The sequence below is a fragment of the Grammomys surdaster genome, unplaced genomic scaffold, assembly GCF_004785775.1.
Source record: "Grammomys surdaster isolate TR1022 unplaced genomic scaffold, NIH_TR_1.0 165, whole genome shotgun sequence".
Classification (NCBI taxonomy): domain Eukaryota; kingdom Metazoa; phylum Chordata; class Mammalia; order Rodentia; family Muridae; genus Grammomys; species Grammomys surdaster.
The window spans coordinates 19,963,315-19,981,256 of record NW_021604613.1 but is presented as its reverse complement, the minus strand read 5'-3'; the positions used below and the strand labels follow the sequence as shown (position 1 = coordinate 19,981,256).

The following is a 17,942-nucleotide window of genomic DNA, read 5'->3' as shown; positions in this document are numbered from 1 at the left end:
CATGAAATGCCTCCACTTTTAAGTTGATACATGGAGTGAGTTAAAATTTTGGGAGAGAGAATGTATTTTTAAGTAATCAAGACATAACTTTTCCTTGAGAGCCACTGAGGAATTCCATAGAATTAACTTCTCCAAACTTACATATATAAATTTCACCCTCCATGTGATATTTAGAATTAGGGTCACTAGTGACCTGATGGATTCAATCCCAGAGAGCTCTCATCCCATGTCTGCTATGTTGCTATGTAATATTTCAGGTAAAATAAATCTATGAAGAAAGTAGGCCACCAACAGACACAGACTCTGTCAACACTCTCATTTAAGACTCTCCTGCCTCTGGAACTTTCTATTATTTACAAGGCATCTACAAGCATAAGGAGTTCAGGGGGACTAAGGTCATACATTATGAAAACCTGCACCCACATAACAAGCCAAGTGTGGTGGCTCATGCTGGGAGAAGAGAAGAGACGCTTCGGTCTTGCTGGTCAGCATCAGGTTGAATAACACTGTCTCAAAAATAAACAGGTGGAGAGAAATGGGGGAAGACAACTTGACATCAACCTCTGTCCTCTTCCCATGTACACACGGTGAGTGCACCTACACTCACAAATGCACCCAGACATGAACAATGCACATCCTTGTATACCACACACAAATAACAGGAAAAAAAATGTGAAAGAATTAAGTTAACAGAGGTACTTGATTAATCCCAAAGTAAGGCAGGGATTAGTGAAATATAAAACAAACATGTATGAAATCAACAAAACTAATTGCTGAGTCTTTAAAAAATAAATTTTGCAAACCTCTACTAAGACTCTTCAAAATAATCCAAGGTAGACTTCATCTTTATAAATATGTTAATGTAATTTACATGAGAAAATGTGATTTCAATAGGCTCAGAAAAAAAAAATCCACTATTCAAAGTCATTTTGGCAAACTCAGAATATATCCTGGTAAACAAATGCCCCCAAAACTCCTACAACTAGATCATCTTTATCAGGTTTTGTTTTTATATGTGGAGGTATATGTATGTGTGCATGTGGTGTGCACATGTCCATGGATAGGTAGAGAAGAGGTTGATGTTCAATGTCCTCATTTATGTTTTAATTCAAATAGTTTTATATTACTTTCCTCCCTTTACTTCAGCCTTTCCCACTACCTTCCCTAGAACCCCATATATATAACCTGCTGCTGAGTTCATTTTTGTTGTGGGCATGAGGCTGTGAGTCAAGGCTGACTACTCTGCAGTTTCCTATGATGTGTTGATCTTTACATTGGCTACAGTTGTGGGTTTTCTCTGATGGTCTCCATTTGTTGTTAAGAGAGCTTTCTTTGACAAAGGGTGGCAGCAACACTTAACTAGGAGACGTGGCCTCGCACAAGAAGAGCATTGTGAGATAGATCTGAAAGTAGACTGTAAGTACTAAGACCAAGTAGTAAGGAGTCCTACTTTATCGTTTGAGTCAGGGTCTCTTACTGAAACTAGAGTTTATCAATTGGTTAGACTGGCCATAGAGCCTCCAGAATTTTCCTGTCACCACTTTCAGCACTGGGATTGCAGTTGTATCCTGCCACACCTGGAGTTTTACACGCATACTGGGTATGATCAGATTCTTATCCTTTCTTGGCAAAGATTTTCTTTAGCTATTGAACTCTCTCTCCAGCCCCATATACATCATTTCAAATTATTACAAACTAGCATTATTCTTGTTATAACCATTTGCAAAACAAGAGTATCTCCTTTGGTCAGTTTGCTATTTATTAATTTATCCATTCAGCATGGATAACATTTCCAAGTAACAAAGGGTTTAGAATTAACTGAAACGTCCAAACTAGAATTACATATGGGCAATATAGCTGGATTCTCATCTCCTTCTGAAGACTAAAGGAAACTATAAAGACAATGGTAGAATAAGAAAGCTGGGTAGAGTTGTGCAGATATACTGAATATCTAACAGTTAATTTCATTTTTAAATGCCTTCAATAGGGATGGAGATATTGCTCAGCAGTTAAGAGTGCTTATTCTTTCAGGACCTGAGTTCAGTTCCCAGCACAGACATAATGTAACATAACATCACATCCCTACATAATACCAGTTCTGAGTATCACCCTCTTCTGGGCTTCTTAGGCACCATACACTTACATTCAAGCAAAACACTCATACACACACACACACACACACACACACACACACACACACACACACACAATGTTAAATCCTTTATAATGGAAACTATAAGAAACGTTAACTGAAAACTTCTGACAAAACTGTGTGAAGCTATATGCATGTGTGCAACATGTATGCAGGTGTTCAAGGAGGCTAAAAGAGGGTGTTAGAGCCTTTGGAGCTGGAATTAGAGGTGACAGTGATCTGCCTGATGTGGGTGCTTAGGAACATAACCTGGGTCCTTGGGAAAAGTAGAGTGCCCTTAACTGCTGAGCCACATCTTCAGCCCCAGATGTCTAAAGCTTTTATAGAAGGAACTGAATATGGACAAAGTAGAAGAGACATGCAGTTTTATGGACTCCCTTCTCTTTACTATGTTTCACTGTGATGGCCCAAAGACTTCTTTTCATGAATATTCCTCTGTAGTCTGAAAGACCCAGAAGGCTTTTCTAGCTACACTGGTGGGTGACTCCAGATGTACTGACTATAAATCTCTCATTCTATATCAAGGTGACTTACTCAGCCAGGCCGTTGTTTTCATATATACTGTATTATAATTTCAACTGTCCTTTTTAAGTCTTAAAGCAAAAAAGTGAAAGTTTTACATTTTTTTCTTGCAGACTTTACCTTCAAAAGAAGCATTTTTAAATACCATACAGATGCCTTACATGGGATCGCCTTTAAGCTGGGACAACTGGGAACAGAGTTCCAAGTCTCACCTGTTAAGAGAACATGCTTCAAAACTAGATTCCTCTTTTCATCCTGTTTTATCATTGCCATCAGGTAAGCTACCTCATAAAAATCTGAGTATTTTCTATAATGAAATATAATCTTATAAGGACAGGCAATCTCTGAAAGATGTTTTTGGTTTATTTTTGCAGAGGGGGAGATTGTTGAGATGGGGCCTCACTATGTAACCCTGGAACTATTTATGTGTATGAAGCACACTGGATATTTTGTTTAATATTCATAACCTCATGACAGCACATTATGTTGTCCTTTTCGTCTTACATATGAGCATATTAAGCTTGGGGAGGTTTTTCCATCCAAGATAACTCAGTTTTGAACATTGGAGCCAGGAGCTTAGGTCTTGGATGAACCTTTTAGACTTTTAGAAAAGTTATTTTGTTTATATTTGTATATATTTTATATTTATATACAGTATTAAAGCTAGAATTATCATGAGGGATTTATTTATACTTCTGCACCTATTTAGTATCAAATATAGAATAGATATTAAGATTTCTGTCAAATGCAAGAAGCTTTAACGTGTAGATATAAAGGAGCCGGGCTTACTAGACTAAGAGGCCTTAGATCTGAAGGATAAATATATATATATATTATGTATATTGATATCATTTCGGAGTTACAATTTAGAATGAGGCTATCTCATCTCTCAAAGTTAAATCAAGAGAAAAGCAAATTACTTAATAATAAACCAACATAAAGGGTAATAGGTATGTGAGTCCAAAAGGTACTTTAGTAAGGTACATAGGAACAAGGGCCTTCTCCAGTGTTCTGTTTCCAACACTTACAGTTGTAGAACAGATGGTATTTTTGTTAGCGCATGGTAAGTCTTTATAGAGAAATAAGTTATGTTGAGGCAACTAGAAGACAAAATCTTGAAAAGCTTAAACAGTGTTTTAAAGCATAGTGTTTAATTTCTATTCTCTTAATCTTCTCATTTTTTGCATCAAATTCCATGATACTTAGACATTTTTAATTGTATTTTTTTTGTATATATACATGGACTTGTCATTAAGGCCCTGAGCCAGGCAAGGTGATATACCCCTTTAATCTCAGAAATGGGGAGCCTGACATAGGCAAATTTCTGTGAATTTGAGACTAACCTGACCCAAATAGCAAGCTCCAGGCCAGCTAGGGTTATATAGTGAGATCCTGTCTCAAAAACAATACAACTGTTTAGAAAGCAGTTCATTTCACTGTGTAACAGTCTCTCCTAATATAAAAGTAGATAACTAATTGCTGGCAAAACATCTAAGAAGTTTAAAAACAAAGCTCCCTAAAAAAAATGTTTCTCAGGGTAAAGTATATGTGTCTGTTATTATTCATGGTTTTAAAAATGATTTTATATTTGATAAAATTTTTATTCATTTTTGTTTGTATGTTACATGGTATTATGCATGCCACAATGTGTGTATAGGTCAGAGATCAATTATCTGAAGTCAGTTCCCTGTATCCAGCATGTTATCATGCTTGATGAGAGTGTCTTTATCTGCTAAGCTATCTCATTGGCCCAGGTTTTACATTTATAAATGAAAAAAACCCTCTTGATTAATAAGAAGTTTGATGTGAGGTGACTCTATGGGTAAAAGGCACTTACCACAGCCTGACAATCCTAGTTCAATCCCAGGACCCGTGGTAGAAGGAAAAACCAACTTCCATGAGGGGGGTGTCCTCTGACGTCCACATGTCAATGTTGTGGCACTTTACAAGCCCACCCTTCTCACACACAATCAATAATGTAATTAAATATAAAGCACATCTTATCTGTACCTTGGCTTCTCTTTGAGTATAAAATACACCATTTTCAACTGAATTTCCCTAAGTGTCTGTCTGCAGGAAGAGAACTTGGTGGATGTTAGTCTTTTTACAAGTAGCTTTAGTTATACGCATAAAATAAAAGAATATGAAACTTCATGCATTCTGCTCAGAGGTGTTTTCTGTGTAACAACTAGAAAACAACTAGTGTAAACTTTTTCCCCTAAACTTACATGCTATTTTTTAAAAGGAAAGAAAATTAATATTAGGCTATGGAAAGTGGTGTTTACCAAAAATAATTGTTTTTTCAGAAATTCCCCTTCATCTTCATTTTGAGACCTTATTCAAGAAGACCGACTTGAAAGGAGAGCTTGCTGAAAATAAATTTGTAGGTGACTGTATCATATCACCACCACCTGGTATGTCACATTCACAAACTGTGTGCACTTGTACATGTTTTTACATTGTCTACATTCATTTTTTGCATTCTAAGTAAATAAAATTTAAGAAAATAAATGCAAATCCTTAATTTCTAATAGTTTTCTATAAGTCACATATACACACAGAAGAGCATGTTTGATTGCCTACTGTTTGAGGCCCTTGGTCCCAGGATATAAGGCAGGGAGGGAGGGAGAGGGTGAAATGTGAGAAAGAGTGGGAGGAGGGAAATGAATAAGCGATGAATGAATGAAATTTATAAAGAACTAATAAATAGGAAAGTCTTCTTATATGATAAAATTAAGGATTCCAATGCTTTTTATTAGTTCAGATATCTAGTACAATGCAAGTTAGAGTTATATAGTAGACTTGGTGATCTTAATGTATAGCTCATCAAGAGCCCTGAAGAGGGGAAAAAATGAAAAAAACAAAAGGAACTGGTAGTTTTGAAGAAATGTAGTTCAACTACAGAGAGAGAGATGTCAAAAGCCATACAACAGCATAGATTTTATCTTTCTTATATTAGGAAGAATATAATCATGTAATGATCAAGAAATCTGAGAACCATTCTAATATATAGTACTGTTCATTTTTCTGAGCAAAAATTTTACACACTTATTTCATAACAAACCATAATAAATTATAGTTGGCTTTAATAATTTTAAATAAAAAATAAAAATTTATATAATAAAACTTCAAGGAAATTATACTAACCTGCTTATGAGTGCTCTGAAAAGGAATGAAGACATTGTTTATGCTTAGAAGCAATATCAATGAAAAACCAGCATATTCTGACTGTCTGCAAAGCTGTATATTTAATATTCAAAGACAGCAAACAAATTATTTCCAGGTAAAAACATATCTACCTGCAAAACTCCAGAGGAAAATAAATAGATGTTAAGTAGGTTTTTATACTGAATCTAGGCATTTTAGGGCTGAGGAGGGAGAATGTGTAGCAGTTGCTGAGTGTTCAAAGGCCTTGAATTGAGTTAATTCCACTGGAAGGCAAAGGGAGAAAACCTACAAAAAATCCCACCACCTTTTTACAAGTTACAGTAGTAATTACACAGAATATTTAAAGGAACAAAGTCTTCATTCAGTGGCAATGACTCTAGAATAAATAATGGTTTACATTAAGAAAACTTTAATAATTTGCAGTTTTGCAGAGACGGCATGAAAGATGTATATGGAGGGAAATAAACTGTTCTGGTTAGAAGACACTTCCTAACTTAAATGTCTGCTTTCTGTGTCTCACTGTATACAGAGAATGTTAAATAGAATCACAAAAGGGTTCTGTTGTTTTTCTTTTGATTTTTGGGACAGGGTTTCTCTGTTTGCACTCGCTTGTCCTCGAATGAACTTAAGAGATCTGCCTTCCTCTGCCTTCCCAGTACTGAGATAAAAGGCATGTACCACTACACTTGGCATGAAAGTATTTTTAAAGTTATATTATTAACTTTTTTCTACAATCCCAGCACTCAAGAGGCTGACAGAAGGATTGGCAGAAGTCAGGAAGCCTGGACTACAATACTCCAGGCCGCAGTGGGACAGAGTGAGACAGCCTGCTGTCCTCGCCTCTTGGTCACCTTGTCTCAGGCTCTTAAATCTTGCTGTACGCCACCTGGCCTGGCTGAAATAGTCTCTTTAAACAAAATTATTCTGAAGTTTATCTCAGAGAAAATGTTGAAAGATAATATAATTTTTAAAAGATCAAAAGGAGATGTCATGTATCAAAATGCCTTATAGTTATAACCTTTAAAGTATGATGGTACTGAATGAAAGGAACGCAATTCATATAAACAAAAGGCCCACAGCCCAGACACAGACAAAGAGACTTACTGTGTATTCCTAAAGAGTAGAAAGGAGGCTTAGTCAATAAATATAAATGGCAAGGGGCTAGAGATAGTTCAGCAGTTAAGAGCATGTGTTTTTGCAGAGGACCCAAGTTCAGTTCCTTGCACCAACATGGTAGCTTATAACCATCTGTAACTCCAGTTCCAGAGGAACCTTATGCCTTTTCTGATCTTCATATGTATCAGGCATACAGATGACACACATACATGCAGACAAAACAAAGATTTGTTTTTATGTATGATTTTATCATACATATAAATCTTTAAACGAATGACAAGAACAACAAATGCATGATGTAGTCTTATATGCCAACAGTATCTAAAGGCATTAAACTATATTAGGTACTTAAACAAAAGGCAGGTATTATTCTTGAATACAAATCACACAAGGTACACCTAGAGAGCAGAGTGAGTGGACCAAAAGCAGTGCACTGAGTAACCACCTTTTATTTGTACATAGAATAATTCAATACTAAGATCTGTTCTGATATAGCACATTAAAACAAATTTGAGATGACTCCTTATATAGAATCAGAAAAACTAGATATGCCTGGTGATAATTATAAAGAAAACAAGAATATGACATTTACTGAGGACTTACTTGTGTTAGACAGTTTTGTGAATGTCAAGCTATTGATAAGTTGAAATATTTTAAATAATTTCAATTACTACAATAAAAACAACACTCTCGAACATTTAAAATAGCAATAAGGATTGATACAGGCCATTTAGGAGGCACTAAAATTCACTTATAAGACTCTTAAGACTAAAACCACTACTTCTCTACCTACAGAGAATATTTACTAAACTGCAAACTCTGAATTATGATTCAATTATGTTTTTAAAAAATCTAGTCTAATCTTCTATAAATATAAGTCTTTATTCAGAAATGTCTCTGCATTTTGTGATCATGTAAGATTAGAAACAACTTAAATATGATAGAATTGTGTTAACTGGTTAAGTATACACTAGAATATGCAATTTTAGAAAGTATCTTAAAGGTGCACCTAAGGATGAAAACAAAGAATACTGCAATGGAATGGAATGAAATTTTCTAAATCTGTTTTTGTTTTTTTTTTTTTTTATAATTTTTGCCATATAAAAATGTTATTATATGAATCATAGTCTGTTGGAATTCTGATGAAGTAATTAGTTATATATAAACAAACTTAAACAAACCTTAACAAAGGCACTTTGGAGAGACCCAAATATGAACATGGATTTTTTGTTGTATATTTAATATTTTGTCATTTTTAATAATACCTTGAGGTCACTTAACTATACCTGTACTTTATCAGTTATTTTTAAAGATTCATGCTGACATATGACACAAATAGAAAGTCTAGATTAATTTTAAAAAGTTACAGCATAAAGGCTTGAAAAAGAGGTGAAATAAGATTGGTCATTAGTTACCTAAGCTAGAGAGAGTTGCAAAACTCATGGAAGAACATTATTAAAGAGTCTTTTTTGTGTGTATGTTTTAAAGTTTCTCATAATAAAAAAATCAAAATGCCTAGAGCAAGGAGCAATTACCTATGCTTAAAGCAATAGAAGCAGTACTATAAAATATAGATTATGTTCAGGTACTTCTATATGACATAGTTCTGCTTGTTGAGATTAATTCTGAGAATAAATACTTTTTAAATATCCAGAATATGGTATTCTGAAGACTGTAATAGTAGTTGCTTGTGATATTGGTAACAGCTGATGTCTAACAGCTATAGAATAGCTAAGCAGTCAGAGATATGTTATACAACAACTGAACAATCATGAGGAACAAGGTGTGAGAGAAAAATATTTACACACTTACATTCTAACTTAAATTATGACTTCATGTTTGATTATGTGATTATAAAATGTACATATTTTGAGTGAAAGACTATGCAAAAATGAACATATACATTAGAGGAAAGCTTTTATCTAATGGTGGTCATGCAGTATGGATGTTAGGCAATAATTAATATTGAACCTAGCAATAATGTAGTAATATGTCATATGCCACATGTAATGGAAAAATGTTAACATAAGAGGTAGAATATACTTGAGTTTCATGTTGAGATGCTACTAGGCAAACAGTCTTATTCCTATTCTTATTCCCTACCATTCTCAACTCAAATGAGTATCAGGATTCTTCCTATGCCTAAAATAGAGTAGAGTTCCACATTGGGAAGATCTTTGTGCTAATGCTGAAAAATCATAAAGCACCAGAAATTACACAGTTACACACACACACACACTGCAAAGGAGATGAGGAAGTCAACAAGAATACAGAGTAAGATGTAAAGACACATAATAACAATCTATAATATATAATATATATACATATAATATATATATACATATGATATATATATGATATATATATATGATATATATATCATATATATATATATATAATGCTCTTCCTAAGGCAAAAAGAGAGGTTGAGGGGGATGAGAAATAGAGAATTCTGGAAAGATAAAAATGCTGAAGGACACTTTGGAATTTGCACAACAATGAAGGTTCCAGATCAGTGTTCTTAAAACTGAACATGCAAGTACATTACTTGAGGAATATTGTTAGAATGCAGACTCAGATTCAACAAGTTTGGTATGGGACCCAGAACCCAGTATTTCAACCATATCTCAGCTGATTCAGATACTGGCACAGTCATCTAATAAGTTGTTACATACATGTTGAATTATACTATTTAAGACTTTGAGCAAATAAAATAAACTCATACTGTGGTGACATAAGACAGACAATGTGGTGCTTCTATGTCTCTACAAATAGAGTAAATGTGAGATAAGCAGGCAGGTCTTTGGCTTACTATAGCACTTTACCCTATCCTATTATTGTTTTACACTTACAAAGTCATGTTGGCTACAGATGAGGAAGTAAGCAAAGTCAAACTGTAAAGTTGAGTAACTACATGATTAGTCTAGTCAAGAGGAAATGGCAGCAAAGCTAATAAAAAGACCTGTCTTTATCCAAGTGTTATAGGGTATGAGTAAGGGAGACCTAAGTAATGTATCATGTGACTAAAGCCCATAAGATTACATGGATTAACTGGTGAGTCACTCTATACATTAGCCAGTAATAGTTCCTGATCTTGACAACTGAGTGGGTATGTAAAGACCTTACTGTCATGCAGAAGAGGTTCTGAGTACATGGGTAAAGGGCATATGGAAATTCTTTGTATTGTTTCAGGACCTTTTAAATTGTGTCAGAGTTGTCTACCTTTATATTTTTAGAGTGAATAGCTGCAAGGAGTAAGAGAAGCATAACCTCTAAGAAAAACATAACCTGTAAGGGCGCAACCTCAAGCATCTAAAACCACAGGGCTCAGGTTCCTTCATGCATCTTGTTTTGAAATCTCTTTATGTCTAAACTAACTCCGACAGAATAATCTATTTATACTGAAAGTCTAGTTTTTATTTCCCTTCAATCATCATAGCCAATCATAATTAGATTACAGATTGTTACCTCTATCCTTTTAAGGCACTTTAGGGAAGTAATGGAAGACCCTTAATCTCCAACAAGAGACTGGATCCTGCTGGTTTTCACCAAGCTGTTTGCAACCTTTATAAAGGCTATTCTGTCCTCTTTCCCCTCACTATGACCTATAAGGCAATGAAAATAATTAAAGGGTGGTTAGATGGGACTCGATTAAAATACCTACCTGCCAGTAAAGGTGCACCACTGATGTAAACTTCCTGTCCATTAGTGACGCTGTGTAGGTACGTGAAGATTGCTCTTGTCATCTCCTTCTATTTAATTTAACATTTTTCCTTTTGTTGGATGGAAGGGAATTTTAATGTCTTTAGAATTTTGCTTTTTTTCCCTGGTCATTATTTTCTCATATCCAGTTTCACTAATCTACATTCCTTTACAGTAATCTTCTAAATTACTTTCTTGTAACTTTTAGGTTATATTTATGCTTGTAATATCATGACTTACAACAGATTTTTTCTGTATGGCATTGAAGTGAATTCTTTGAAATCTGAAGATTAATGTAAGCAATTCAGGAAAAATTCAGGGTTGTTCCTTCAAATGCTCTTCTTCATTTCCTGTTCTCTCCTATTTCATTTTCTTTTCTTCATGCTGTTCTTACAACTGGACAAGCCTTCCAGCCCAAATTTTGATTTTCTAGCCGTGGTTATTTTGTTATATAACCACAATTCTTTAAGTTAAAATTCATTAAGTTAATTCATTAAGTTAAAATAATTTATTCATTAAGGCTCAATTCATTAAGTTAAAATCTGAAAGATTATATTTTACATTTTTGAGATTTCTCTGGAGAGGCTTCCAGGCTTCTTTCTCTTCATTGTTTTAGAGATCTATTAATCTATAGCTAGGGAACACTCCAAAACTATTTCTTAAGGTAGTTTGTTCACTTCTAGATTGTTATTTATGGTGTCAGTACTAAAGATTTTAGGAGTTTGTATACTCACATTTGAAGCTGATATTTATGTCCAGGACTGTTCTACTATTTACAGTTAGTGAAAAAAAGCAGAGATTTGAACTCAACACCACTTTCAGATTGTAGTTGGGAAAACAAAGGATACTTCAAGTGGGGGCATGACAGGGACCTTACCTTAACCATTCACTTCTCGCTACCTCTGGTAATCTGAATGATACAGATCCTCTGAAAATAGGCTAGCGAGTGAAATCTGTCCTGGCTTTCACAGTCCACTAGCTGCTGCACATCAGCTTTCTGTTGCCATTTTTATTTTCTTGTAGGTCTAAAAAAACTGACACCGATCACATTTTCATGGCAATCCTTTTCCCTTGCTTTGGCTTTCTTCCTCTATATGCCACAGATGTTTGGCAGAGATTCTTCATAAACTCTGATTCATATTCTTTTTCTGCTGACAAATGTGTGTACCTATGCATCATAAGCCAATCTATAAGGAACCTAGACTGTTACCTGTAGAGTGATCTGCTATCTTATGACTGGGTTCCTGGTAACTGTTGTTAGCCTGTGACTTCTATTTTGCCCTTTGTGCATATTGACATTTGAGTCAACATAGTTTTTCTATTTCATTTCCACATTTCCAAACCTTTATCCCGTTTCCCAAAAGGAGCCAATATACTCACTAGACCAATACTTGAGTTAGGAGGTTCCGATGCACAACACTCATGATGATAAAGCTAACATTTATGGCACAGTTTTCATGAGACACCTATTTCAGTAATTGATTTATTGAATCCTCATAGTCTCGAGAAAGCTGCTATTATACAGATATTGAAGAAACTGAGGCAGAGATACTAACTTAAAAGTATTTAAAATTCAGGTTTTTAAAGTAACAGTGGTACTGATCACAGTGGGATGAAGTAAGGTTCTTGCTTTCACAGTCCATGTCTCATGACCATGTTGAACCTCACTGGGTGCTGAAGTGTTCACACATTTAAGGATAACAACTTCAGTATTTAAATTGGCATTCAGCCAAGATTCACAGATCTGAACCAATGCTCACTGATTTTGAAGAAATTGAAAACATAGAACCTTCTTTTTATCCACTTACAAATAAGTAAAAATAAAAATGGAAATTGGACATTTCACGAGAATATTTTTGGGGAATGCTAATAATTTCATTTATTTTTAGTTTAAAACCATCCCTCTCTTGGTAATTGAGTTTTTATTTCATTCTATGTAATTTTGAACTAATAATTAAGAATTCCAACATTTTAAATAGAAACATATTAGCATGTTCACTGTCTCTGTTGAAGGACAAAAAGTTCACACAACCTTTTTTTCCCATTTGTTTTAGTACAAGGTACTTCTCTGAATCAGTGGAGAAATGGATATTCACCTATATGTAAGCCTCAAATAAGGTCACAATCATCTGCACAACTATTACACGGAAGAAAAAAAAGACATTTAAGTGAAACAGCATTAGGTAGGTTAAAATGAAGGTGTGACCATTAGTTTAATATTAAAAATAAAACAAAAATTATTCTTCAAAGAACCTTTGTCTTGTGAAATTTATAATCTAGACAGTCACGACCTACCTAAAACACCTGTGTCCCCATGTGTGCTTAATTTGGAATTGGTAAGCTGGTTATCTGTCTATTTTATGGTAATTATTTCTCTCCTGTTTTCTGATAACTTACCTTCTGTGAGCTGTCATTTGTATTGAATTGAGTCTCCAAGGTTATATTAGATTCAGACTAGGACAGTTCTCTGATAGGAATTTATGAACATTACTAAATGTCTTAGATTTTGAGAAAGCGGTCAGGATTCAACCAAGAAACTTGAATAGACTCTTTTCAATTCTCCTTAGGAGTCTCTCTGTTTACATTTATAAGATGAACAAGATGTAACACTTGTAAATAGAGCTGTTCTAATAATATTAAGTTGATTCATTGTAGAGACATTGGAGATGAGTTATAGTTGTTAAAAGCAGCAAAATGTATTTTGAAGAGAAAGTAATCTGTGTACATTTGGTTCCTGCTCATTTTCCTAGTGAATATAACATCATATTCATTAGTCAAAATTTTCCCAGGTGTAATATTTCAATAACATGGACAAACTTAATATATTATAAAATAATTACATTTAAAATGTACCAATTTATAGTTTTATACAATGAATCTACAGTTATCTCTAGTATTCTAGAATGTCTAGTTTCACTTTCAAAATGGACCTGTAATCAGTACAATCTGATTCAAACACACTGTGGCAGAAAATGAAAAAGTTCTCAAATGCATCTAGAGATTTTGTTTGTCACTTAAGAGCAGACAAACAAGGATCAAATGGGGAAAATGATAAACTCTTAGAAACAGACTGGGAAATATAGATTAGCTAAACAAAATGTATGATATATACAAATTTAATAGATATAGGAGGATTATTAAAAAAAATCAATAAAATAAGTAGAGTAGGCATCCCTCTAGCAAGACATTGCCCTGATAAATGAATTCTTCCAGGATAAGAGAAAACTGGAAGGCAGTTACTAATTTCTCTATGTAAATTTTGATTTGAAGAAAATACCATAAAGAATATTGTTTTACAACTGAAGGAATGTAAATATGGAGGTGGCCCTATTACATTTTACATTGTGAAGAAATTACTTTTTAAACAATTCATATTGAAGTAATACAGATGACAACACTAAATGAGTGAACAGAAATACTACTATACTGACAAGTAGAAAAAAAAGCAGAACTTGACAGAAAAGCACATACTAATAAGTGTAGGTATCAAATATTGTGACAAATGAATTTCATTAATGAAAGTCATTGGATGCTTTATCAAATGAATACTAAAATCTCAGAACTTTTAGAAATTACTAAAATTGATTAAATGAAATTCAATAAAAATAAAAACTCATATGGTCAACTTGAGCAAATCCCACACAAAGTAAGACAGGCAAAAATAAGAAAAAAGAAAAAAAAAAACAAACCAGGAAACTTAAGGTCAGTCTTGACACACAGCCTCAATAGGGTGCCTAAAAAACAAGAATAAGGTAACGACAACAGAAAAGACTACTCAAGGAACAATAATACAATACATACTAGGCAGAAAACACCAAGGCCCCAGAAAATAGAAATACTTGCTAGAAAAATATAGCAGAGAAGCTTGTTTTGTAATTTTCTTCTGTTTTCTGATTATGTATTTAAAAACAAGAAAACAAAAACAAAGTTCAATTACCTGTCACTTATTTGGGAAAATAATTCTAATGTACATGGTTATTTTTAACATGTGACATTCTGAAGGGTTCTTTCCACAGCAGGAGAAAGAAATAGATTTGAAGAATTTGGTTTCCAACGTTCAGAACCAGGATCTCATTGCAATTTTACTGCTGTCTCTAATGCCAATGTTACATCAAGAACCCAGAATTCATCCTCACAAGTAGGTTGTTTTTAAATCTTGTACAGTAAATTCTATATTAGTTTTAATAGATTTTTAAAGAAAACAAGCTGGTAAAAAACCCTGTCGGATTATTTTGCTAATCCATGCCAGACTTATTTATTACTATGTTTTAGAACTGTCTCGTTAGAAAATAGTAATGGTTAAATAAAACATTTTTACTTGGAAGCTAGCAAATTATTAATCTTTGTTTATAGATTCTATTTTTGTTAAAAACTTATGACCATATCTAACATCCAAAGCTAAACACAGTTTTTTGCTAATGAGCATATGGGTTTGTGTTGTTCTTAAACTGTTTTATTTTTATGTTTTGCCCGGACAGTAGAGAGATCACAGGTATCAAAGTTTAGATGGGGAGTCTGAACCAGGAGCACATACATGAAGATCCCTAAAGTTCATGGTCTTTCAAATAATTGTATGTGGTTTTACACAAAATAACATTATATATGTTTTAAAAGAGATATCTTTGTTACAAAAGATAAGCACTCTCAATTGGCTTTTTTAGCATTTTATAATTAGATTTCATAACAATGAATTTACAAAACTTATGTCACAGCTATACTACATACTGTTTCTATGTAACTAATGAAGGAATATCACCACAAATAACTAAAACACTACTGTAAATTAGTACAATAATTCTGTGTTGCAGAATACTGCACGACGGAGGTTAAGAAGTGAGAGCTCTTATGACATAGATAACATTGTGATTCCCATGTCATTAGTAGCACCTGCTAAATTAGAGAAACTCCAGTATAAAGAAATACTTACTCCACGGTATGTATACTTACATGTTTCCTTTCTTCCTTCTTTAGTAAACTTACATTCAGATTCAGAATGATCCCCTTTCCCTATTTGCACAAAAGGAAAATGGTAAAAGGAGACTTTACATTGAACCAATTGGTGGTAGCATTCAAAACAGATTTTATCTATTGTGTATAGATAAAATTGATTTCATCTATTATGTGTATTTACCAGCATGGTACTTTAGACACGTTAAAAACTACTACAACAAACAGTCCTTACCTTTTATGATAGAGATATACTGGCCTGCAAGGAATTCAAAGAAAGCAACTATATTTGCATGTGTATTTGCACTGTTAAAACAGTAATGCTTGTGAACAAAAATAAGTTTCTGATTTATTTCTAATTCAGCAATAAAAAAATTAAATACAAAAATGAAAGGGAATGTCTAGGAAAATAATCCTTGAAGGTAAAAATGGTTACACGGGGACAATTACGGAAGGCCTAGCCAGACATGGAGGTTTGGAATAGTTTATACCAGAAGGATGAGCTAGAGAACCAGATTACAGCACTCCTTGAATCCATGCATAGATCTATGTCCATTTGCAATGAAGGTGGCCATGTTTTATAGCAACAGTGGAAGCAGTCTCTTGTAAATATAAGATATAAATACGGCATTAGGAAATAGAAAACACTGGAGATGAACACAGCTAGGTCCTAGCCATAGTCTATCCATGCCATCTGTGTCCATTTTATTTCCATCAGTTCACTTTCTACTTCATAGTTAATCTGAGGAATAAGCCTGGTACTCTTATTAGGTACTGTAGTTACACATATACAGGATTGGCATTTTCTATAATAAGGAATATTGTTATAGTGTTCCATAGCAATATTTTCAACCTACACTGGAAAATTCTGTGAGCCAGGTGTTAAGCAGCCACATAATTCCAAAGGGAGCATGACACATATTTCCATACCAAAGAAAACTGGAAAATACTATGAATCAGGTTAGATTTCTCCTCATTTTTGCTCAAGGCAGTTTATTAGATTGCCACTGAGTTAATTCAAAGCCAGCACATAATTACAAAATACAACTATACAGAAAAGACTATTCACTGTAAGGTATAAACATTAATCTTCTATTTTCTTTTTATAAAAATATTGTTTTTCTCTTTAAAATGACAAACTATTAAAATGCAACCACTTGAATTATGGACGTTACAAGGAAATAAAACCCTAGTGTATTTAATTATGTATAGAAAATAAAATTGCTATATTTGGATGAAAGCTGTCTGAAATTCTTTTGTATTTTCAACAGCTGGAGGATGGTTGTTCTTCAGCCCCTTGATGAACATAACTTAAACAAAGAAGAGGTAAGCTGCCTTATGTTTAATGGGATAATTGTACCTTCTATATTATAAAGCTTTAATCATTTAACATTTAAAAATCTAAAAGAAAATATAAAACATGAATTTTTTGAGAACAATTTTTTCAGAAAGGATAGTAATTTTGAAAAAGTTTCTTTGTAAATTTGACTACAAGAAGTAATGTATAACTTAGCGTATCTCCCAAACCAATGGGCAATGCGGTACATATATAGTGCTAATACCAAGGGCCAAGGACTCACTAATTTAATATTAATGCTTCTGTAGTAATATATATATATATTACTTCAGAATAATAAATATTATATTATTACATATATATGTAATATATATATATGTATATATGTATGTGAGTGTGTGTGCGTGCGTGTGTGTATATATGTGTGTGTGTGTATATATATGTGTGTGTGTGTGTGTGACAGGACAAAACACTAAGAATAAATATTGTCACAGCATTTCAGATCAGGCTGTGAATTGTATGAGGAGCTGCCTTTTACTGAAATTATTGGTAAAGGATTCTGAACTTGTATAGAATACATTACATTAAGAACAATGGCAGGAATCAAAACATATTGTATGAAACACTAAACTCTCAAAGAACTAATGAAAGAAAGGAACAGTTAGAGGGGAAATACTATATGACAGCTGATTCCATCTTTAGATGAAAATTAGAATTATATAGAAAGCACATATAGTTTCTATCAATTAACAATGCTTCTATGCCCAATGGTCTTGTTTTTCAGCTATAGTATAGTATCTTACTATTAATGTGCTTTGCTTTTTGTTGCACTATTGCTAAGTCAGAATCATCATTGCCAGGAGAAATTCCCCAGAGTTACCCAGTTAAAAACCTCAGATAAGTCAGTAATTAAATACTGATTTACCTCAAATCAGTTTCACTTTTTTTGACATTAACATGTCTCAGAACGTTGTGTACTTCATAAAAGATAATCCATAATTACTTAATGGAATAAATAAAGTGTAGCACTACTTTTTTA

General features: G+C 33.5%; 1 protein-coding gene across 4 annotated transcripts in view; it reads left to right on the top strand.

The window, feature by feature from the left end:
• The window catches only part of Kansl1l (KAT8 regulatory NSL complex subunit 1 like), an 89,694-nt gene that overhangs the window by 67,305 nt on the left and 4,447 nt on the right, over positions 1 to 17,942 (top strand). For 3 of the 4 annotated variants that reach the window (XM_028765566.1, XM_028765565.1, XM_028765563.1), the window contains exons 7-12: positions 2,788 to 2,950; positions 4,981 to 5,088; positions 12,714 to 12,842; positions 14,676 to 14,797; positions 15,468 to 15,592; positions 16,878 to 16,932. In XM_028765566.1, the coding sequence (XP_028621399.1) occupies positions 2,788 to 2,950; positions 4,981 to 5,088; positions 12,714 to 12,842; positions 14,676 to 14,797; positions 15,468 to 15,592; positions 16,878 to 16,932 (702 nt within the window). The remainder of the gene's footprint in view (positions 1 to 2,787; positions 2,951 to 4,980; positions 5,089 to 12,713; positions 12,843 to 14,675; positions 14,798 to 15,467; positions 15,593 to 16,877; positions 16,933 to 17,942) is intronic. The other variant, XM_028765564.1, reaches the window with a different exon arrangement.